This window comes from Pteronotus mesoamericanus, unplaced genomic scaffold (assembly GCF_021234165.1).
Source record: "Pteronotus mesoamericanus isolate MK-2021 breed Mesoamerican mustached bat unplaced genomic scaffold, CSHL_Meso_final scaffold_128, whole genome shotgun sequence".
Classification (NCBI taxonomy): domain Eukaryota; kingdom Metazoa; phylum Chordata; class Mammalia; order Chiroptera; family Mormoopidae; genus Pteronotus; species Pteronotus mesoamericanus.
The window spans coordinates 2,897,755-2,921,203 of NW_026555305.1; the positions used below are offsets into that span (position 1 = coordinate 2,897,755).

At 50.6% G+C, this 23,449-nt stretch overlaps 2 protein-coding genes across 2 annotated transcripts; both read right to left on the reverse strand.

The window, feature by feature from the left end:
* Positions 1–3,949: 3,949 nt before the first annotated feature.
* LOC129082462 (leukocyte immunoglobulin-like receptor subfamily A member 6) lies at positions 3,950–9,699 on the reverse strand. The gene is made up of 11 exons (XM_054588158.1): positions 9,669–9,699; positions 9,460–9,495; positions 9,026–9,301; positions 8,578–8,880; positions 8,070–8,366; positions 7,511–7,813; positions 5,757–5,879; positions 5,385–5,411; positions 5,098–5,150; positions 4,120–4,308; positions 3,950–4,063 (listed from the first exon to the last, which is right to left on the reverse strand). The coding sequence occupies exons 1-11, from the start codon at positions 9,697–9,699 to the stop codon at positions 3,950–3,952; spliced, it is 1,752 nt and encodes a 583-aa protein (XP_054444133.1).
* Positions 9,700–11,350: 1,651 nt separating this feature from the next.
* On the reverse strand, positions 11,351–14,712 carry LOC129082463 (leukocyte immunoglobulin-like receptor subfamily A member 5). Its single transcript, XM_054588159.1, has 5 exons — positions 14,657–14,712; positions 14,568–14,614; positions 14,130–14,405; positions 13,693–13,995; positions 11,351–11,487 (listed from the first exon to the last, which is right to left on the reverse strand). Exons 1-5 carry the CDS (start codon positions 14,710–14,712, stop codon positions 11,351–11,353), a joined length of 819 nt encoding a protein of 272 aa, XP_054444134.1.
* Between the last annotated feature and the right edge of the window lie 8,737 nt (positions 14,713–23,449).

The window sequence follows — 23,449 nt, forward strand, 5'->3', positions numbered from 1 at the left end:
GCTTTTCTTATTCTTTATTCCTTTTTAATTCTATATTTGATTTTTATTTGTATATAGGTTTTTGATATATATTTTTATTTATCATATATATATTGTTCCTTTTTTCCTCCTTCCTTTTTTTCGTTATTGTTTACATTTTGGTCTGCACCCGCACAACAGGCAACAGGCAGTAACCTCACAGCCCTCCAGAGGGCTCCCCAAACCCAAACAAGAAATGTCCCCAGAGTGCCCAGCTCAGGAGATCAAGGAGGCTGGATTACCAAATCCCACAGGACACCTACGACAAAAAGCCACCTCACAAAGTCTGAGAGTCATAGCAGATTATGTAACAAATTAAATAAAAAACCCCGCAATGCAGCAGCTAAAATGTAGAGACAAAGAAATGGGCCCTAAAAACAAAACAAAACAAAGAGACTCTCCAGGAAAAGAGATAAAACAAATGGAGTAAAGCAACTTATCAGACATAGAGTTCAAAGTAATGGTTATAAAGATGCTCAAGGAACTTAGGGAGAACCGCAAGAGCATGAAAAGAACATAGAAACCATAAAAAAGACCAGTCAGAAATAAAGAAAAGCATATCTGACATCAAGGATACACTGGAAGGAAAAACCCTGGCTGGTGTGTCTCAGTGGATTGAGTGTTGGCCTGCAAATCAAAGAGTCACTGGTTCAATTCCCAGCCAGGGCACATGCCTGGGTTGTAGGTCAGGTCCCCAGTGTGGGGCACACGGGAGGCAACCACACGTTGATGTTTTTTTTCTCTCTCTCTCTCTCCTTCCCTTCTCCTCTCTAAAAATAAAGAAATAAAACATTTTTAAAAAGAATACACTGGAAGGAATAAAAAGGAGGGTAGCTGAAGCAGAGGATGATGCCAGCGATTTAAAAGACAAGATAGAACAAAACATCCAATCTGAGCAGCAAAAGAAGAAAAGTCTTAGAAAAAAGAATGAGGGTAGCGTAAGGGAACTTTGGAACAACATGAAACATAACCATATCTGCATCATCGGGGTACCTGAAGGAGAAGAGAGTGAGCAAGGGATAGAGAACCTGTTCGATGAAATAATTGCAGAAAACATTCCTACGCTGGAGGAGGAAAAAGTCACAAATGTTCAGGAAGCACAGAGAGTCCCAGTGAAGATGAACCCCAAAAGACACACAGCAAGACCCATTATAAATAAAATGTTAAATTTTAAAAGCAAAGAGAGAACCTTAAAGGCAGCAAGAGAGAGAGAGTCAGTTACCTAGGAGGGACTTCCTGTATGGCTGTCAGCTGATTTTTCACCAGAAACGCTTCAGGCCAGAAGGGAGTGGCATGAAGTATTCGAAGTAATGAAAACAAGTATCTGAAACCAAGATTACTCTACCCAGCAACATTACCATTTAAAATGGAAGGCAAAATAGAGAGCTTCCAAAACAGATACAAATTAAAACCAAACCAAACCAAACCACCTAAAGGAGTTCATTACCTCCAAACTGTCATTGCAAGGAGTGTTAAGGGTAATTCTTTAAGAAGAAGAAAGAGAGAAAGAAATATAGCATAAAAATGGCCATAAATACGTACCTATCAATAATATCATTAAATATGAGTGGATTAAATGCCCCAATCATAAGAACATAGGGTAGCTGAATGGTTAAGTAAACAAGACCCATACATATGCTGTCTACCAGAGACCCACCTCAGAACTAAAGATTCACATAGGCTGAAAGTGAAGAGATGGAAAAAATATTCCAGGCAAAAGGAAACAAACAAACAAACAAACAAGCAAAAACTGGGGTAGCCGTAGTTCTCTCTGACAAAATAGACTTCAAAAGGATGGGCACTTGGGCTGTTTTCAGAATAAACAACACTGCTATGAACACAGGGGTGCCTCTATTCTTTCAGCTTCGTGTTCTGGGATTCTTAGAATTCAGTCCCAGAAGCGGGATGGCTGGGTCAAAAGGCAGCCCCACTTTTATTGTTTCTGAGGTCACTCCCTACTGGTTTCCGCAGGGGCTGCACCCGTCGGCATCCCCACCAACAGTGCGAGAGGGCTCCCCTTTCTCCACAGCCTCGTCACCCCGTGCTGTTTGCTGGTTTATTGGTGGTGGCCATTCCAGCAGGTGTGAGGTGATATCTCGTTGTGGCTTTAATTGGCATCTCTCTGATTTCTAATATATTGGTATCAAATAGGTCAGTGTTCCACTCTGATCTCTTTAAAGCCTGTACAAGATCGTTTCACCTTTAATATTAGAAACACGTGTGTTTTCCTGAGTTGTCTTGGTCTTTCAAGCTAAGATTTTTTATTGTTGTCCAAGCGCAGTTGCCCCAAGTTTTCCTCCTTTGCCCTCCCTCACCCACCTAACACCCTGCTCCCACAGTGTGATTAATGTTTTCAGAACTGAATTTTCGACTTTGTGTCTTTCTCTCTGTTTTTGTTTGTCCTCAACAGTAACGTCTCCTGTGATGACCATTTCCCTCCTCACACCGTCATGTAGAAAAAGTTGTTACTCTTTTACAATTATTTTGAGGAACTAAGACTATCATTTTTAAAAGGTTTTAAAATTGTTATTCTATTAAAAATGATCATTTTTATATTATTACTTTTTTTTTTTTTGCTCCAGGATTTATTTCTTTTTTCTTTCAAAATTGACTTTCTTGGGGTGACATTGGCTGATAAAGTTATATAGGTCTCAGGGGGTACAATTCTACAGTACATCGCCTGTACACTGTATGTGTGTTCACCACCCCAAGCCAAGTCTCCTTCCATCATCATCTATCCCCCCTTTACTCTCCTCTGCAGACCCTCAACCCTTTTTCCCCGGTAAACACTATACTGTTTTCTGTATCTATGAGTTGTTTTTCCTTTGTTTAATCCCTTTACTTTTTCCACCCAGTCCCCAATTCCCTCCTCTCTGACAGCTGTCTGTCTGTTTTCTGTATCCCTGAGTCTGTTTCTATTTTGTGTGTTAGTTTGTTTTGTTCACTAGATTCCACATAGAAGCAAAATCATATGGTATTGGTCCTTCTGTGACTGCTGTATTGCTCAATGGAATACTACTCAGCCATGAAAAAGAAAAATGTTTCCTTTTGTTACAGCATGGATGGACCTGGAGAATACGAGTTATTTTTAACTGGATACTGTTATTAAAATCTAATGGGCGGGCCATATTGTACCAGCTGCAGGCGTGCAGCACTGACTTTCTCTTTGTGAATCTCAGGATGTGCGCCCCACGTTGACTCCAGGAACCGAGTGTCTCGTGCAAAGTTGTCACTCATGGTGGACTATCTCCCCCTTTCCACCCACCCCTCCCCCACCTCCCCTTGGGCAACCATCGTCTCTTCTTCGTGTCTCTAGGTCTGTCTTTGTTTTGTTTGTTCTGATGGTGTTAAAAGTCCACACCGACCTGAAATCTTTCTCTGTGTGAACGGTGTCTCTCAGCATAATAAGCTCTAGGTCCACCCAGGTGGTCACAAATGGAGGGACTGCCATAAAACCTTTTTTTATGGTAGATTTTCATTCCATTGAGCATACGTGCAACATCTTTCTATCCAGTTGTCTGTGGTTCTAACGATTCAATGCAATCTTTTTCTGAATTCTTGATATAATACTTCAGGCCAGTGATTGTTTAAAGTCCTTTTATTTTCTCATATATTCATTCATGAATATTACTTTTCCCATTTCATGGGTTTGATGTGTAATATTTATACGATCATTTAATCCAAAGCATTCACTTCTCTTTTGGTTCACACATTGCTTATGGAGAAGTCCATTTGCTTTCTTTCCAAAATGTGGGGGTACTGGTTATCATTGACTGAAAAATCCCAGAGGGTCCCAGGAGCCTCAGGGAATTCAGTCAGGTCTCCAGACTGCCCAGGGTCATGGCTGATTTTTCCTTGGGGGCAGCTCCTGCGCCTTCCGGGGCCCCTGCAGGCCCCTGCCCTGGAGTGTGGGGTCTGGGCCCTTCCTGGGCTAGTGGACGGCCAGAGCAGCGTACACGCTGGGCTCAGCCGGGGGCTCCTCTGACGGGGGTGCACCTGTCTCCCGTCTGAGGGTCAGGTGGGTCAGCTGGGCGTAGGTCACGTCCTGGGCCTGGAACAGGGGACAGTGAGAGGGTGAGACGTGGCTGGGGCGGGGGACGCCTGGGGGCTGGAGAGGGTGGGACCCACCTGACTATCCATCTGTCTGTCCCCTTCTGCTTGTCTGCACTTCTTGTCCCACAATCTCCACGACGAAGAAGGAGAGGAGGCCATTCCCTGCCTGAGCCTTGATCTTGAGCGGTTCACCTGGGCATATGTCACTCCCTGGGGGTCGTCACGGGGCCTGTTCTGCTGCAGAGAGACAGTGAGACAGAGACGGCATGTCCTCGATCCCACTGTTGAGTCCTCCCCTCAAGCATCCACATGGGGTCAGAGTGAGGGTTGAAACTTCGGGTCAGATGAGGTCACTGTCCTGACGGAATCTGCAGGGGCTTCCTGAGCCTTGGGGCATCTGGAAGGGTCTAGGTTTCTGACTCGTAACCTAACCCACTGTCTCTGCTCATTTGGCTCCACCCACTCGGCCCCTCTGGCTGAAGCGCATGTCCTGCCTCAGGACCTTTGCACCTGCTGTTTGCTCTCCCCCCTCACCACGCACTCCACCCCCTGCTCTTGCTTTATTCTCCTTCACAGCAGCTGGCCCTCCTGACGCCATCACCTGTGTGCAGGTGTCTCCCTCGCCCACAGGTGGGCTGGACGAGTGTGGGGACAGGCTGCTCGGGGCGGCACCGCGGCCCCTACATGGAGCCGGTGCCCAGGAGGCTCCCGTCACGGCGGCTGCGTGACTGAGTGAAGGGGCCCTGGGGCCTGGGGTGAGTCACTCATTCGCGCCTCCTCCTGAGACCTGGGGCTGCCCAAGGTCAGACAGGGGACGAGGGGCCAGCCCAGGGGACCTCCCAGGAGGGGCCATGAGGTCCCAGGAAAGGGAGGAGTGAGTCACAGCAGGAAGGCCTGGTGCCCAGAAGGAGAGGTCAGTGTGGACGCTGCTGAGAACCAGGGGAGGGGAGGACAGGGGAGGGACCATTGGAGTGAACTGGGCAACAGGAAGGAGCTTGGAGGCCTGGACAGGGGCAGGGGTCTCACCCGAGGGTCCAGCTCCACGCCCTCCCCAGCCTGTGGGTCCTTCACAGCATCATCTGCGGAGGCAGAACAGGGTGTGTCTCCTGGCAGGGTCCCCGGGATCCCAGGGCTGCAGACCCGCTGCCCCCAGATGGGCCACTCACCCAGGGTGAGGTGAGGGGCCAGGTCAGGCTGTGGGGATTTCCGTCCCCCTCCCCCCTGACCCCACACCCTCCCAGGCTGTCCCCTCCCCCGTGGCCTCCTGGAACCCCTGTGCCCCCTCCCCCAGGGCAGCGGTCCCTTCCTCTCACGGAGGGGCTCTTCCTGGGCGTCAGCCACTGAGCTGGAGGATGGACGTCAGCCTCTCCCTGGGCTTGTCCAGAGGGACAGTCTCCGCCCCGGGAGGGTAGGGTCCCCTCCCTGTGTGATTCCAGGGGAAAGAAGGAAACTTGAATATATTCTTGCACGTATGCTTCATATTTCTGAGGTTGAAAATGATGAAAGTTTACTCGACATTTATTCGTGCCTCTGTGCTGACATGAGTGATTTCTTTCCAGAATTCCTCATTGAGATTTGGGAGAAATCTGTTGCTTAACTGACCTTCCTCATCGATTTGATTTCCCTGTGGCAGGTGCCCTGAGCCCCTCTCTCCTGTGGCCCAGGTCACCCCGTCCCCTACTCACCCGACGTCCTGCCTTTGCTCTGACTCTGGTGTCGGAGGAAGGGGAAGAGGAGGAGGGCGAGTAGCAGGACGAGGGTCACCGAGACCCCGATCAGCACCTTCCAGTACCGTTTGTGACCTTGATCTGCATTGATGTCAAGAATGAGCCAAAGATGCCCTTTCATGAGCCCCTACTGTGTGCGAGGCACATGCTGGGGCCTGTGGTTCGTCTCCTCTAACCTCACAGCCCCCCTGCACCAGGGATCGCTGACCCACCGCCCAGTCCCCGGGGGCTCAGAGAGGTGAGCCGCGTGCCCCGGGGCCCCCAGCCTGGCCGGGGCAGGGCAGGGACCGGACCCCGGACGTCGGTTCCCTGTGCTGCCCCCATGCTGCCCCCTGGGGACACCAGCTCCGAGCTCTGGGCTCCTCCTCTGCAGGGGCCTGTCCTGTCCCATCTGGAGCAGAGGGTCCTGCCCTATTCCCTGCCCCCCAGCCCAGCAGGGACACGGGAGGGGCAGGGGTGTGGGGTGAACCCTGACAAACCCTTGGGAAGGTCGGGTTGGACTGAGGCTCTGCCTTCCTGAGCTCTGTGAGGCCCCTTATGTCACCTACTGTCACCGCAGGCCTGTGAGCAGGAGGCGACCAGGGATGAACAGACATGAACCCGACACTCACAGAAGAGAAGGGACCGTGGGCCCCACAGCGGGAGCCGCAGAGCCGGGACCTGAGCCAGGACTGACTCCAGCCCTGGCTCCCTCCTCTGAGCTGAGCACCTGAGCTGAGGGATAGACCTGGAGGCCCCAAACCCATGTCTTCCCTGTCCCTCCCTGTACAGTGTCACTGTCACTGCTACAGAGGGGACAGATCCCATAACATCACTTCTGGGGTGGCTTTACTATGAAGCCCCTTCTCCCAGGAGGTCACAGCCAGAGTGAAAGGAAACCTAAGCTCTGGGCCACGAGTCTCTCCGTTTACACTTGGAGACACTGAGGCACAGGGAGGGGAGGGCGTGTCCAAGTCAGAGCCTCCAGAGGAGCCTCAACTTCCAGGGACCCAGCCCCTGTCCCCTGTGGACACACCCACCATTTTTCCCCAGAGACCCTCACTCACCGCTCTGCTGGCCTGATGCTGTGGTGTTTTCTCGAATATCAGAGCCTCCTGGAATTCAGGACTGGAGTGAGCGGCAGAGGTTGCCTTCTCCCAACACCAGCCGGTTGTGCCTCCCCCAGCCGGGGTCCCTACATGTGTCCCTCTGCCATGACCACCCCCCGTCACCTGCCAGCCTCAGAGCCCTGGGGGCCCTGGGGTTCCAGCATCTCTGCCTGACTCCCAGTCCCCAGGACACATGCCCAACCTGAGTGTCTGGGGGACATGAGACCCCCAGATGGACCCCCAGAACTTCCCTGGGCGGCTCTGTGCTCCCTCTGAGCAGGGTTCTCAGACTCACCGGCTGTGGGTGGGGGACGGAGGCCCCCAGAGGGCCCTGCGATTTAGGACAGAAGTGGGTGAGGGTCTGGGACTAACCCTGGGGTCAGCAGGTCACTCAGACTCTTCCGCTACATCTGCACTGGGGTCCCCACGACACTCCCCCTGCCCACCTGCCCCCTTCCTAAGACAGGTGAGGGGGAGGGGTGGGCAGGGGTAGCAGGGTCTCCGAGGGGCAGACGCCCTCTGGGTGACCATCCCTACAGCCCCTCCCTCCTGTTTCAGCCCATAATTCTTCTGGAGAGGGGACCCTGAGCTAACAGCCCAGAATGACAGGGTCAGGGGCCTCACCTGAGACCAGGAGCTCCAGGGCGTCACTGGGCTGCGACAGCAGGTAGGGGCTGCTGTGGTTTGCGCTGTAGCACCTGTAGGTGCCCCCGTGGACGGAGGTCACGGGCCCCATGGAGAACTCTGCCTGGTGCTGCTGAGCTCGGGGCTGTGGTCTGAGCCGCAAGGGGGGATCGGCCGCCCCCTCCTTGGTCAGAAGGAAGCTGTCCCTCGGGCTCTGTGACTGACACAGCAGGGTCACCTTCTCTCCTGAGGCCACCGTGGGGCCCGGCTGCACCAAGAGGGCGGGTCTGTCAGGGAGCCATCCTAGAGAGAGCGGGCGGGTGAAGGGCTGCCGCCCACCCTGTTCTGACCTGAGAGTCACCAGGCCCCTTTCTGAGGACCCTCCCTTCTGTCTGTCTCTGTTTTCTCTGCGTCTCCCCCTCCCCCTCCCATCCCCTGTCTCTCTGTCTCTCTCCCTCCCTGGGGACCCCACAGCCCTTGTCCTGGCCATCACCACCTGAGACCCCCAGCAGGGCCTGACCAGACTCTGGGCCCTTGACTGAACCCGCTGACTCCTCACCTGCCACCAGGACGTCCAGGGGGTCACTGGGGGCCGACCACTCGGAGGAGACGCTGTGTCCCCCGTAGCACCTGTACCGGCCCCCGTGGGAGCCGCGCACCGTGTCCAGGGGGAAGTCGGCCTGAGAGAGCCCCGCCCGGGGCTGCAGGGCAGTGCTCTGGGGGGTGTCCTGTGCCCCCTCCTTGGACAGAGCGAACCTGTCATAGCCGAGGTCCGAGCGGCACTGGAGGGTCAGGCTCTGTCCAGCGGCCACGATGGGGCCCTGCTGGGTCAGGAGGGAGGGCTTCCCTGAGCCTCCTGCAGGGACCAGAGGTGAGTGACAGGTGCTGCCCGTCCCATGGACCCTCCCCCTGGTCTGTCCCCAGGCCCCACTGTCTCTCTCTGCGTCTCTGGCCCAGGAGCCCCTGTGCGCCCCTCTCCCCACCTCTCACATGGGCTCCGCTCCCAGCAAAGTCCCCAGTAACCTGGCTGGTGCTTCAATCCATGGATGGGATAATATGGGACGTACCTGAGACCACAAGCTCCAGGGGGTCACTGGGGTGAGACCACTCCAGAGGGTGCCTCCTAAAATATCCATAGCATCTGAACCTCCACCGGTGTCTGGGGGTCACGGGGCCCACAGGGAACCAGGCCTGGGACTGCCCACTGGGGTGTCGCTGTGAGTCCAGGGTCCAGGAGAGCCTGCGTTCTCCTTCCTTCGTCAGAATGAACCTGTCAAATTCCTTCCATGAGCCACACTGGAGGGTCACGTTCCCTCCTGAGGTCACGACAGGGCTGGGCAGGGCCGAGAGGCTGGGTTTGTAGTGGACCCCTAGGAGAGAAGGAGGCAGCGTGGTAAATGGGGCTCACACCTCCCTCCTGTCCCCCAGGGCTGGGCTGTGAGGGATGGACTCCCTGAGAGCATCCCCCTCCCTGACGGCAGAGCCTTGGGCAGGGACTCCTGAGTGTCCTCTCACCTGTCACCACCAGCTCCAGGGGGTCACTGTGCTGTGACCAGCCAGTGGGGCTGCGGTATTTACATAAAAATCTCCCTGCCCTGGGGACCTCCCTGAAGAACCTGGCCTTGTCCCCGGGCTCCAGCAGTTTCTGTCTGTCCAAGGGCGTATCCATGTCTTCTGTATACAGACAGTACTCCTGAGCCCTCAGGGTCCCCCGACACCAGATGGTCACAGAGCTTCTCACAGATATCACAGGATTCGGCTCAGCCCAGATGGTGGGTCTGGGGAGGGTCCCTGGAGGAATCAGAGGCGGCATGAGAAAGGCCTTCCCCACCCTCATTCCCCAGTTTGGCCCACGTCCCCCCTCTTTTCTCCCCTCAACCCAGGACCCCTTCCTCCCTCCTGAGCCGAAAGGTGAAGTAGGTGGGACAGGGACCCTGGGGAGGACTCACCGTTCTTTACACGGGTTTTCTGGTCCAGACTCAGCCCTGGAGGAGAGTCTCTGTCAGATTTGCATCTGGATGTCTTAGCTGATTCTCTTACCTCAGGGAATATTCCGCTCCAGCTGCCTGAGCCCTGAGGTTCCCCATGAACAAGCGTGTGCCTCTGCCTAGACCTTCCTGCTGCCCCGTCCCCATGTCCCCATGTCCCCACAACTGACCGAGGCAGAGAAGAGCAGGGAAGATGGACATCGTGCCGTCTGCTCTGAGTGCTCCTGCTCTGCAGCTGGATGAGACCCTGGGCCTGAAGGACAGAGACGCGCAGGATGTGGTGCGTCAGGGGCTCCCGCCGCCCTTCTCGGTTCCCATCTGTGGCCCCACAGCGAGGGGACGGCCCCGCCCTGGGCCTGCCTCTGGGTTTTTTCATGACGAGGAAGGCTCAGGAGGACTCCTCGCCCTCTGGAGATAGTGGTCCCTGGTCTGGGGTCTCTTCTCACTCCCGGGACCCTCTGCCTGGTCTGAGCTTCTGCTCAGGGAGGGCGGGACCCAGGCTCTGGTCCTCGGCCCACTGTCCACAGGCTGACTCGAAACAGAACTTGCTACTTCTTTCCTCCGCCTCCCACAATCAGCATTTAGTTTTCATCCCTGACTCGTCCATAAACAACTATTTGCTGATCACCTAGTACAGCCCAGTATTTGTGCCAGAACCAGAAATACATCCATGACCCAGGAGACTGATTTTCTGTATCCTGAGAACTCTTCTTAGCAGAAAAGGAGCGTTCTAACATGGAAATGACTTCCCTTACAAAGGAGAAATGAGTAAAAATAGGAGAACACCTGGGATCATGACTAGACTGTGGTTGAGGGAACCATTGTTTTTTTTTTTATCCTCATCAAAGGATATATTTATTCATTTTATAGACAGAGAATGGGAGACACAGGCAGACAGACATTGAGGAGAGAGAGAAACATTTATTGTTTTTTCTGTATTTTTATTGTTGACACTATTACAGACGCTCCCGTGTCCGCCCCCTCCTTTGCCTACCACCATCCAGCCCCCGCCCTCCTTCCCTCTGGCCGTCACCACACTGTTGTCTGTGTCTGTGGTCACACGTGTGTGCTCTTTGGCTGGGCCCTGCACCACCCTGCATCCAGCCCGCCCCCTCCTCTCTGGCAGCTGTCAGTCTGTGCCCTGCGTCCACGCCTCTGTTCCTGTTTAGCTCTTCTTGCTTGTGGTTGAACAGTATTCTATTCTACATATAAACCAACTCTGGAAAATTCCACAGCTCATGTCATTATTAAGGATGGTAACTCTTTAAGGTGGTGGCCCATGAGGCTGTCCTTTCAGCCACCATATGATGACAGTTCTGGGGGAAATGACGCACGTGGCGTCTGATGAAGACGGGAAGGATTGTGGAGTCCAGAGCGGGTGGCAGGCACCAGTTTATATTCCTCTTTCCAGGGTCGTATCTAATTTTGCCCAGTTATTGATTGATTGATTCCAGATTCACTCCTGTGAACTGAGGAGACGATGTCCATCGGGTCAGGTAGTCATTAGAAATAAAGAACATATTATTACATAAAAGTGGAAGAGAACATCATGTTGTAAATGTGTGCACACAAACGGCCATGTGGGAAGGACCCTCATGACTTAGGGGTGAAAAAAGAACGGGGGTCATTACAGGGAGCCAAGGGTAGAGGGAGAGAACACACAGATTTAATGGAGGAAGAGTCCTGCACAGGGAGCACTCAGACACTCCCTCACCCACACCTTGTTCAGTCCCCTGGACAAATCAGCAGAGCGTTCCCCACCTGGGGTCCAGGCTGTCCTTCACCACCTCCTGGGTCATCCCATGGGTTCCACGGCTCCCCCAGTCTGGACGGTGCTCTGTTCCCTCTGTGTTCACATCTCAGTTTCATCCTGGGTCCTTCTGTCACTGTTTAAAGTCTGAAACAGCAGGGCCTCTAACCCCATGAGCATCAGTCCAGCCAAACCCAAGCGGATGAGATTCTCCATTGTGTGGTCCTGGGGGCTGGAGGCTAGGAATTGTGGGTAAAGGGGTCACAGAAACCAGGGCAGGTGAAAGTCACCCCAGGATCCAGGATGTCCACCCAGGGCACCTGCTTCTGTCTGGCAGGACATGACCCTCTGCACCCAGCACCATAGGTGAGAGTTTCTCCTACTCCCCACCCCTGGGATCCTACTGGTTTTCTGATGGGCTGATGGTGTCGGCTGCTCCTGAGGATCATTAAACGAGGGTGTAAGTGAGGACTTGGGGAGATGTGACCTTTTTTCTGGGGTCTGTGCTCTCCGATGTCCCAACACTCAGATCATAACTTTTGCATAGTCCCTGCGTGAGCCCTGTCTCTGCTCTGCCAGGTTCCCTGTCTCCTCCTTGGATTATCTCGGCCTCTTGTGCTCTCTGAACCTGCACAGATTCACTTTGGACCAGAGTTCACTGTGCTCCAGAGCTCAGAATTATTAATAAAGTGGTCACACTGGGGAAACGGTTGAGTGCTGTGTTCTGTGTTCCCTCTGAGAGGCAGACCCCATAAGCTTATTCCCCTATAGCTGAGAGATCCCACCGGCTCAACAGCTGATGAATCAGAGTCCAAGGATTAGGGGTCGGTGTGAGGGTCTGCTGAACATCCTCCTCTGTGGAGCCTCCTAAACCCTCCCATTTATTACTGTTTCAGAGCCTGAAGCGACAGAGTCCTGAACTGAGTGAGTTCAGAGAGGACAGGGCTCCTCTCCTGTTATCTGAGACCAGGAGCTCCAGGGCTCCCCACAGCTGCAGAGAGGTGCTGAGTGAGCTGCAGCACCTGCAGTTCCTTCCATGCGCTGAAATCACAGGGCTCATGAAGAGCTCGGAGACAAGGGGGTGACCCCTTAATGGACAATGGAAAATGTCCCTTGGGCTCCGTGACTGACACATAGGGTCATCTTCTCTCCTAAACCACCATTGGGTCTGGTTGGATTGAGTGAGAGCATCTGGCATGAGCTGTCCTAGAATCAGGTGGTTGGGCTGGGCTGGGGCTCTGCCTTCCTGAGCTCTGTGAGGTCCCTCATGTCACCTAATGTCACCACAGGCCTGTGAACAGGAGGGGATCAGGGATGAACAGACATGAACCCGACAGTCAGAGAAGAGAGGGGACCATGGGCCCCACAGCGGGAGCCGCAGAGCCGGGACCTGACCCAGGACTGACTCCAGCCCTGGCTCCCTCCTCTGAGCTGAGCACCTGAGCTGAGGGAAAGGACCTGAAACCCCGAACCCTTGTCCTGTCAGTCCCTCCCTGTACAGTGTCACCATCACGGCTATAGAGGAGACAGTCCCCATAACATCATGTCCTGGGGGGCCTCCCTGTGAGACCCCCACCCAGAAAGTGTGAATCAGACAGAAAGGAAATCTAAGCTCTGAGCCACGGTTCTCTCCGTTTACACTTGGAGACACTGAGGCACAGACAGGGGAAGGGCGTGCCCAAGTCAGAGCCTCCAGAAGAGCCTCAACTTCCAGGTCCCCCGTGGACACACCCACCACCTCCCCCCAGAGACCCTCACTCACCGCTCTGCTGGCTTGACACTGTGGTGTCTTCTTGAATCTCAGAGTCTCCTGGAAATTCCAAAAGGGGGTGTAGGTTGGGGGCTGCCTTCTCCCAACTTGAGCCCTGCTGCTCCTCCCTGAGGCTGGGCCCCATCATGTCCCTCTGCCATGAGCCACACCTCTGTTACCAGCCAGCCTCAGAGCCCTGGAGGCCCTGTGTTCCCCAGCATCTCTGCCTGACTCCCAGCCCCTGGAACAAGCGCCCAACCCTGGGTGTCTGGGGGACACGAGACACCCTGACGGACCCTCAGAACTTCCCTGGGCTGCTCTGTGCTCCCTCTGAGCAGGGCTCTCAGGGACCCACTGGCTGTGGGGATGGGCACTGTGGGTGGGGGGCTGAGGCCTTCAGAGGGTCCTGGGAATGAGGACAGAGTGGGTGAGGGTCTGGGACTAACCCTGGGGTCAGCAGATCATACAGACTCTTCTGCATCTGCTCTGTGGCCCCCAAGACACTTACCCTTCCCTCCTACCACCGTCTGATCCCAGGTGAGGGGAGGATGGGCAGGACTGGATCTCTGAGGGGGCAGATCTCTGCTGGTCAACCATCACTTGGAGACCCCACTGTCATCTAACTTCAGATGTCTCCCGCGGACAGGACTCTGAGCCGACTGTGCTCCGAGAGGAAGGGGTCAGGGGTCCTCACTTGAGACTGGCAGCTCCAGGGGGTCACTGGGGTGAGACCACATCAGGGGGCTGTTCCTGTAACAGCCATAGCATCTGAACCTCCACCTGTGGCTGGGGGTCACGGGGCCCACAGAGAACAGGGCCTGGGACTGCCCACTGGGGTGAGACTGTGAGTCCAGGGTCCAGGAGAAACTGCTTTCCCCTTCCTTAATCAGAGTGAATCTGTCCAATCCTTCCTGTGAGCCACACTGGAGGGTCACATTCCCTCCTGAGGTCATGACAGGGCTGGGCAGGGCTGAGAGGCTGGGTTTGCTGTAGAGCCCTAGGAGAGAAGGAGGCAGCGTGGTAAATGGGGCTCAACCCCCCTCACATCCCCCAGGGCTGGGCTGTGAGGGGGAGGCACCCTGAGAGCATCCTCCTTCCTGAGGGCTGAGCCTGAGGCGGGGACCCACTCACCTGTCCACACCAGCTCCAAGGAGTCACTGAGCTCTGACCAGCTGGTGGGGCTGTGGTATTTACAATAATATCTCCCTGCATAGGGGTCTTTCATGGAGAAGTTGGCCTTGTCCATTGTCGCCACTGGTTTCTGTCTGTCGCAGAACATATCCACATCTTTGTTCCACAGACAGTACTCCTGAGCCTCCAGGGTCCCCTGACACCAGATGGTGACAGAGCTGTCTGAAGGGACCACTGGCCCTGGCTCAGCCCAGATGGTGGGTCTGGGGAGGGTCCCTGGAGGAATCAGAGGCTGCATTAGAAAGCTCTTCCCCACCCCTCATTCCCCAGCTCAGCCCTTGTCCCCCCTCTTTTATCCCCTCATCCCAGGACCTTTTGCCCCCTTCTGAGCCCCAGAGGTGAAGTTGGAGGTGGGACAGGGGCCTGGGGAGGACTCACCGTTCTGCTCGAGGGTTTCCTGGCCCAGACTCAGCCTTGGAAGAGTCCTTCTCAGATTTGCACCCGGGTGTAGGAGCTGATTCCCTTACCTCAGGGAATCTTCCACTCCAGCTGCCTGAGTCTGAGGTTCCCCATGAGCAAGCATGTGCAGCTGCCCCGTCCCCTCCTGCTGCCCCGTCCCCGTGTCCCCACAACTGACCAAGGGAGAGAACAGGGAGGATGGACATCGTGCTGTCTGCTCTGAGTGCTCCTGCTCTGCAGCTGGATGAGACCCTGAGCCTGAAGGACAGAGACACACAGGATGTGGTGAGTCAGGGGCGGCCGCTGCCCTTCCGGGTTTCTATCTCTGGGCCCACAGTGAGAGGACAGCCCTGTGCTGGGCCAGGCTCTGGGTTTTTCCATGACAAGGGCTCAGGAGGACTCCTCGCCCTCTGGAGATGCTCAACCCAGACCTGGGGTGTCTTCTCACTCCCAAGGCCCTCTGCCTGGTCTGAGCTCCTGCTCAGGGAGGGCGGGACCCAGGCTTAGGTCTTCCATTGACCACCAACAGATGATTATAAACAGACCTTGTTACTTATTTCTCAGGTTCCCACTAATGGTATTTAGTCTCATATCTGACTCAACCGTAAACCAGTATTTACTGATCACCTAGTACAGATGCGTATTTGTGCCAGAATCAGAAATGCTTCCATGACCCAGGAGACTGATTTTCTGTATTCTGAGAACTTTTCTTAGCAGAAAATGAATGTTCTAAGTTGAAAGTGGAAATGACTTTACTTACAAAGGAAAAATGAGAAAAAATAGGAGAACACCTGGGACCACGAGTAGACTGTGGTTGAGGCAACAGCTGTTTTTTTAAAATCCTCGTCGAAGGATATATTCATTGATTTTACAGAGAGAGGATCAGAGAGACAGGCAGACAAACATTATCAGAGCAGGAAACATAGATCCATTGCCTCCCATATGGGCTGGGATTGAGAACAAATTTATAACCGTTTGGTGAATGAGATGCCACTCCAAGGAAGTGAGCCACCCCTGAGGGCTGAAGAATGGCCATTTAGTGAGGTGGGACCATAGGAGGTGGGAGTGAGAATTTTCTTAAGAGGAAAGAATAGTATAGAGAACTCTAGGCACAGAGACTGTCTGAGAGCAGTGAAGGAGGGTGAGGTGGTGGCTGGTCATGGGTGGGGTTGCCCCATGCAAAGATGTTGGATTAAGTCTGCAAGGCAGAGGAATATATAGGAATGAGCTGTTAAGATCAGACTGAGTTCTGAATCTCTTACGGGCCATGTATTACAAAGGAACTAGAGCCATGCAATATGTGTAAGTAACACATAATGTCACCAAAATTGAACTCCAATCCTGTGTGTCCAACAATGTTAGATGAAAGTCTTTCACGGCTTTACCACAATATCCATGCATAGTTTTAGCTGTCACAACATGTGGGGAAGAGAAATGAGGGGAAGAAATCTCAGTGTTACTTATTGTCTTGTGCTTTTTGCTGGGGGCTTGGGAAGGAATTTTTAGTTCCGTAGAACTCTCAGAAAGCAGATATGGAGGAGAACAGAAATGGTCAGGGATGGTGTGAGTGTGTCTGCCTGTGTGTGTAAGTGTATGTATGTGCAAGTGTGTATGAGTGAGTGGGTGCATTACTGCGCATGTGTGTCAGTGTGGCTGTTGGTGAGTGTGTCTGTATGTGTGGATGTGAGTTTTCCATGAGTGTATAAGTGAGTGTGTTTGAGAGGCAGGTGTGAGTGTGTGAATGACTGTGTGTGTGTCAGAGAGTGTGGTTGTGTGTCCGAGTGACTGTGTGTTCACAGGGTAACTGCACCTGTCTGGTTGAGGGAGGCAGAAATGAGAGCTGAGGGTGGAGGGTCGCATGAGGATGATCCAGAACAACCTTCAACTTAGAAGAAAGAATCTCAATTAATCTTCCCCTCAATTAACCAAAAACGGCCAGGACAACATACGAGTGAAATCATATGGCATTTGTCTTTCTCTGACTCTCTGTTTCACTTAGCATAATGTTCTCCAGGTCCGTCCATACTGTCAAGAAGTGTAACATTTTGTTCATTTTTATGGCCGAGTAGAATTTCACTGTGTAAATGTCCCATAGTTTTCTCCACTCATCAACTGATGGACACTCGAGCCGCTCCATACCTTGGCAATTGTAAATAACATTGCAATGACCATACAGGTGCTTATGAATCTAATGAACAAATGGAACCAACAAGCAAAACAGAGACAGACTCATAGATGACAGCTGGTGGGAGGTGAGGGGGTAGAGGGCTTGATCCCAAAAGAAAAGGACTCATGGATATGGCAACAGTGGGGTGATTGCTGGGAGGTGAGGATATAAGGGGACTAAATGGCAATGGAAAAAATACAGTAAAGATTAAATTTATAAAGCACATTCAGAACCATGGAAAAATTTTGAGCAGAACTGACCAGATTCTGAAAGAGAGTCGGAACATGTATGACTGGCCCATGGGCATGGGCAATGGGGTGGGGGTTGTCAGTGGGAGCGGGGGTGGGCTGGGCAGAGGAGAGCAGAGGGAGAAAACAGGGCCAACTGTAATAGAACAACAATAAAATATTATTAAGAAATAAAAAGAAGAGGATTGGAAAGACTGATGTGGTGGGTGGACAAGAGAAGAGAGTGAGTGTATGGGACTCAGAACCCAGGCAGGTGGTGGATGTGACCACTACCTTGGGGGTGAGAAGGATGACCTCCCTCCCTGTCTTTTTGACTGGAGACCCCAAGGAGCCCTGGTGACAGAGAGCCAAGGGGAGGGGGAGGGACAAGCCTGGGGTCCCTGCAAACACTCTGCTCCTGCAGGACAGATCAGTGCTCCCTCCTGGCCCTGGAATGCAGGGGCTGCTTCTCACAGTGTTTCCACCCAACACTGTGTCTCTGTGGGAAGTGGGCTCTTTCTCTCTCCCTTTCCTTGGGGTAAACAATTTGATTTTTTCCCCTCTTCAGAGCACCTTTGATGCTCTGGGAGTCACTCTCCTCTTCAAACTGTGGAGTCTCTTGAGGATTGAGAAACAATCGACAATCAGCAGAGTTCTGTTTGAGGCAGAAAACATCCCACACACTTGCAATATCAGTGTTGGAATACCACATCCTGAATGGCAGAAGGACCCTGGAGCAGCCTGCTTCCTCTGTTGCTCTCACTTCCCTCAACTGTAGCCCAAAAATACCAGCCCCACCCCTATGAATGTGGTAGAATCCACGCTACTTGAGAGATGGGGGAAAGGAAACCAGCCATTCAGATTTAGGTGGAGACGTTGGAGGTTTGAGAAACGAAAATCAGAGATACCTCAGCCAATGGAGCAGAGGGGAGGATCAGACTCAGACCACAGTGCAGAGTCACCTGGTCATGACAGGCCCTCCCAGTGCTGTGGGCAGCCCCTGGCCTTAAATCACGGTTGCTAGGAGAGTTGGGGGAGTCGATGGAGGAAAATGAACTTCACACCTGCCTCACTCCACACACAAAATCGATGCTTGATGCATGGCAGACTGAAGAGGAAGTCAATTAGTTTTTCTTTAACAAAAATGTAGAAAATAACTTTTTTCTTTGTGTGAAGCTTTTAAAAAATCATTTATTATTATTCTACCAGAGTTGTCCCAATTTTTGCCTTTTGTGCTCCTTTGGGCACCGCCCCCCAGCTTCCACTGTCAAATCCCGCCCTGTTGTCCATGTCTGTGGGTCATTCATACATGTTCTTTCACTAGTCCCTTCCTCTTTTTTCCTACTATTTTCCTTCTTCTAACACCCCTCTGGTCGCTGTCCATTTGCTCCATGTTTCCATGTCTGTGATTCTATTTTGTTCGTTAGTTTATTTTTTCATTATATTCCTGTTATAGGTGAAATTCTATGGTATTTGTCTTTCACTGACTGGCTTATTTAACTTAGCATAATACTTTCCAGTTCCATTCATGCTGTCACGAAAGGTAGGAGTTCTTTTTTTCTTTCTGCTGTGTAGTATTCCAGTGTATAAATGTACACAATATTTTCATCAGCTCATTTACTGATGGCTCTTGGGCTGTTTCCACCCCTTGGCTATTGTAAATCACACTGCTATGCACAGAGGGGTGCATCATTTCCTTTGAAGTGGTGATTCGGGATTCTTAGGTATATTCCCATGGGAATGGGGTGGGATGGACGGTAGAGGACAAAGGGGGGACAGATTGGGTCAACTGTAGTAGAACAGGCATAAAATATTGAAACACACGTTAGAAAAGACAGCTAGGTGTGCTCTTGATGGGTGGAGCTGTCCAGGACCCAGTGCTGAATTCTCCACCACCTCACGGGATTCACATACAAGACAGGACAGAATCAGGGGAGATGGAGCTGGCCCACGACTGTGAGGAAAGCCTCCCAGGAACCTACACGTGCGGATTCCTGATCAAGTCAGGACAGAGTCTGGGTCAGCACGACCGCCGGACAGCAGATGAGCTGTCTTGACTTGGGGATCCTGTGATGACGAGTGTGAACGTACTTTGCGGTGTCAGGATTGGGCTGTTTTTACATTAGAAAAGGGGCAAACACTCAGTGGACCTTTTTATGACAGAGCTTGGTGATTTGTTTTTCAGTTGTTAAAGTGAAGCTGAAGAGGCAAAGTGACAGCATGTGGTAGGCTGGTGCCCACACCACAGTCTGTACAGGACACAAGGTGTCTGTCACACAGGAAGAGGACCAGCTACTCCTCACCCTAAAAATAGCAGATTCTGAAGGTTTCACTCGACCGCATTACTCAACACCCCTCATGTCTCAAGTGTCACATTTAATTTTTCCATACTCTATACTTATAGGAGGATTTTAACTGAACTTGCTGTTATTGAGAAGTCCTAATGATTATTCAGTTTACAACATTCAAATTTCCCCAGCAAAGCTAATATGCAACATAGTTAATAATATAAGACTACTTTCAGGAGAAGTATGAAATCTCTCTCGCTGAATATCTATTAGGCTTTCCACCAGATGCATATTTTTTACTCTCTTACCAAATGTAAAGCAAAGCAAACACCTCGATTCTGCTCTTCTAGAAGAGAAAAAACCTATAAAGTCTATTTTTATTGTTGTTTTATTGAAATCTTTTTTTGTGTATGAGTCAAAACTCAATTTCTTCTATGGGGGGAAGAGAGAGAGAGGGGTAGAGAGAGAGAAAGAGAGTGAGAGAGAAAGAGAATTTATTAGTTTGGTAATTTTGCCACAATAAAATACAACTAATTGGGTGGCTTAAGACAGCTGAAATTAATTTTATTAGATTCCAGATAGCAGACAGATTTATTGGCAGATGAAGGTTATATACACACATACACACGCATATATAAAATTATATATATTATATATAAATATATACTTAAATAATATATATCTATAAATATATATTATATATTATATATACTATCTCTAAATATAGAGAAATCCATAGACACACAGAGAGAGAAATGGATACCTATGTAGATAGATTCAGAAACTTTCCAACATTTGCTATGGTCAGTTCCACTACTTGTCCTGCTTTTTAGGTAAGTTGTTTTCACATAAAGCCTGAGGATAATTTTTTCCGGCTTTACTACTACCATATAATTGACAAGTAATGTTATGTAAGTGTTAGGTGACAATGTGTTGATTTGCTGCATTTAAATACTGTACTATGACACCGTCTTAGCTTTAATGGGAGTGGGACATGGGATGAGAGGAGGGTGGCAAAGGGGGAAAATTGGGACAACTGGAATGGAATAGCAATAAAAAATAATAAGAAAAAGAGGTATGAGAAAAAAGTCACATAATTGCTATTTTTTTTGTGGCGAGAATATTTCCGACCCACTCTTGGAGCCCCTTTCCAGTGTATAACACAGCCTTGCTGACCATATTATGGAAGGAAGGCTGTTAGCCCACTTAGGAATTTCCTCTCCCAGCCGGAGGACCAGCGGCCTAGGCCTGTGCGCAGCCGTCTCGGCAGACTCAGGACGGTTCGTGACTGGCTGCGGGGAGGGACCATCCCCCGTGGCCCTGATGGCTCTTATGGGCGATCCCATAGAGACACTGTCCCAGCCTCCGGCAAACCCAACTTCTCGGCACCAAATATCTCACCTACGTGAGTACGAGGGTCTCCGTTCTTCAGATGTCAGGGCAGAATCCAGGACAGACACCGTGGCTCTGGGGCAAAGGCCACATTTACCACCTTCCCTGAACCATGAAAGGCACCTGAACCTCTAGCTCCATCCTCTGGATTCTGCCAGGGGCCCTTTTGGTGACTAAGCCCAGCAGGCAGCTGGTGGCCTGAGGAGGGTGGGTGGGGGACGATACCAGGGAGCCTTGAGGCCTTTGCTGGTCTGCCCCTGGGGCTGTCGGTGGTAAAAACCGGCTTTGGAGAGCAGCTTGGACATTTCCTGCCCCAGCCAGATCCAGCAGAGGCAGCCAGAACCTGTGGATGACTTGTTGCTTCAAACTGATTGGAGAGGGCAAGTCTCACATACCACGTCTGACATCATCCCAGCGTAGCCTCTCCTAGGGGTCCAGAGCCATCAGGCCAAGGGGCCAGCGTCAGAGTCCAAGGGGGTTAGAGACCACAGACTTCATCAACAGCACACCCGATGGGAGACTGCTGAAGGCGCAGAGGTGAATTTCTTATTTTTTCTTTTTATTTTATTTTTAATAGTTTTTTAAATGTACAAATCATGTTTATTCTCTTACAGTTGTCTTTATTTTTCCTCCTTTACTCCCCTTCAACCATCCCACCCCACCCCCGGCTCCCACAGTCAATTCCCACTCTGTTGTCCATGTCCATGAGTTATTCCTACATGTTCTTTCTCTAGTCCCTTCTTCTTTCCACCATTGTCCCCCTGCCCCATCCCCTCTGGTCACTTTCACTCTGCTCCATGTTTCCATGCCTGTGGTTTATTTTGTTCGTTAGTTTATTTTGTTGATAGTTTCCACTTACAGGTGAGATCATATGGTATTTGTCTTTCATAAACTGGCTCATTTCACTTAGCTTAATATTCTCTAATTCTATCCTCGTTGTTGCAAAAGGTAGGAGTTCCATCTCTCGCTCTCTCTCTCTCCCCTTTTTCTTTCTTTCTTAAATGCAGGTTGGTTTTATTTATTTTTTTAAATGTCAAAGTTAATTATAAAATATTAAAAAAATTTAAAACCATTATAAAGTCTCAGCAATTAAACCAACATGGCACCAGCACAGAAATAATCAAGTAGGTAAATGAAATATAATGAGCATCCTAGAGACAAACATATATATCTGTCTAACAATGTAATACATGACTAAGTTGGTATTTCAAAGCAATGGGTAAAATAAGGCTGATTCAGCAAATAAGGTGCATGGACTACTATTGCTTGAAATAAAAAAAATATAGAGCCCTATTTCACACATTATACAAGAAATATTCAGATGAGTTAAAAATCAATATGCAGAATCTAAGGAGTTTTAGGAGAAAATACAAAATTATATTTTTCTTACCCTGAAGTAAAATATTCAAACCCAGAAGCTTTAAAGTAAAATATTGACAACATGACTATATTAAACATTTAAGACAGTATGCTAATATACATATAAAAAAGTTAAAGCACAAGTAGTAGAATAGGAAAGTATTTGCAACACATCAAAAAAGGATTAATTTTTTTTTTAGGGAAAAAATTCTACAAACATTTAATCAAAAATGGATAAAGAATACCAAAAAGTAATTTAAAGCTTTTTAAAAATAATAGAAATAGGTAAGAAATATACAAAAACAGGTTTAGTTTCAACAAATAATAAAGGAACAATTGAAATAACACAGCATTGTTACAATCTGATTAATACATATTAAAAATATTGGTAATATTAAGTATTGACAACTGTGAAAGGAACTGGGTATTCATAGATTCTTTTTCTTCATCCTCTTAAAGCAGTCCCTTTAGCATATTTTGCAATGCTGGTTTGGTGGAAGTGTATTTTTTAGCCTTCTTTTGTCTGGGAAACTCCTTATTTACCTTCCATTTTAATTGAGAGCTTTGTTGGGTAGAGCAGTCTTGGTTGCATGTATTTGCTTTTTATTATTTGGAATATTTCTTGCCCCACCTCTGGCTGGCAATGTTTCTGTTGAGAAGTCAGCTACTAGCCATATCGGGCTCCCTTATATGTTACTACCTCTTTCTCCCTTGCTGCCTTTAGGATTCTCTGTTTGTCTTTGCTATTTGCCATTTTAATTCCGATGTGTCTTGGAGTGGGCCTCGTTGGGTTCCTCTTGAATGGGACCCTCTGTGCTTCCTGGACTTGTGTGACTTTTTCTCTCTTCCAATTAGGGAAGTTTTCCATTTTTACTTTTTCAAACAGTTTCTGTATCCCTTCCTCATCCTCTTCTCCTTCTGGTATCCCTATAATACAGATATTATTACATTTCAGGTTGTCCTGCATTTCCCTAATTGTTTCTTCATTCTTTTTGAGTGTTTTTTCATTTTCTTGCTCTTTCTGGGAGCTCTTTTCTACCTTGTTCTGCAGCTCACTGACTCGGTCCTCTGCACTCAGCAGGCCTCCTTAGAGAACTCAGGGCAGGGCAGAATCCCTCCTGGGGGCGGGCTTATGGGGTCCTCTCATGCTGCTGCCATATGGGGGAGGAGTCTGCACTGGGATCCCACCCGCTACTCTCTCAGTTCTTTCTCCAAACCTCCTTCCCCAGTCTCTCCTCAGGCGTCTCTAGCCCACTCTGCTCCCGCCTTTGCTGGATACCAGGGCAAGTGGCTGCACATAAACATTTTTGCGTTGGCCCCTTAAAAACAGTTCTTTGCGTCTCTAGCCGCCTGTCTCTGGCAGAGAGCAACCCTGCCGCTTTTCACAGCTGGCTGTTTTTTGTGTACTTTTTGGGCTCTGGTGCTGTG

Bases quoted from the DNA above. Each gene is read 5' to 3' on its own strand.
- LOC129082463 (XM_054588159.1), bottom strand. From the start codon at position 14,712: ATGCTTGCTCATGGGGAACCTCAGACTCAGGCAGCTGGAGTGGAAGAT. The intron at 14,615-14,656 runs GTAAGGGAATCA...AAATCTGAGAAG, and splicing joins GGAGTGGAAGATTCCCTGAG to GACTCTTCCAAGGCTGAGTC. The intron at 11,488-13,692 runs GTGAGGACCCCT...CACAATTCCTAG, and splicing joins CCTGGAGCTGCCAGTCTCAA to CCTCCAGCCCCCAGGACCAC.
- LOC129082462 (XM_054588158.1), bottom strand. From the start codon at position 9,699: ATGTCCATCTTCCCTGCTCTTCTCTGCCTCG. The intron at 7,814-8,069 runs GTGAGGAGTCAG...CGCTCTCTCTAG, and splicing joins CCTGGACGTCCTGGTGGCAG to GATGGCTCCCTGACAGACCC. The intron at 4,064-4,119 runs GCGTCCCCCGCC...TTCCAGGCCCAG, and splicing joins CCACCCTCTCCAGCCCCCAG to GACGTGACCTACGCCCAGCT.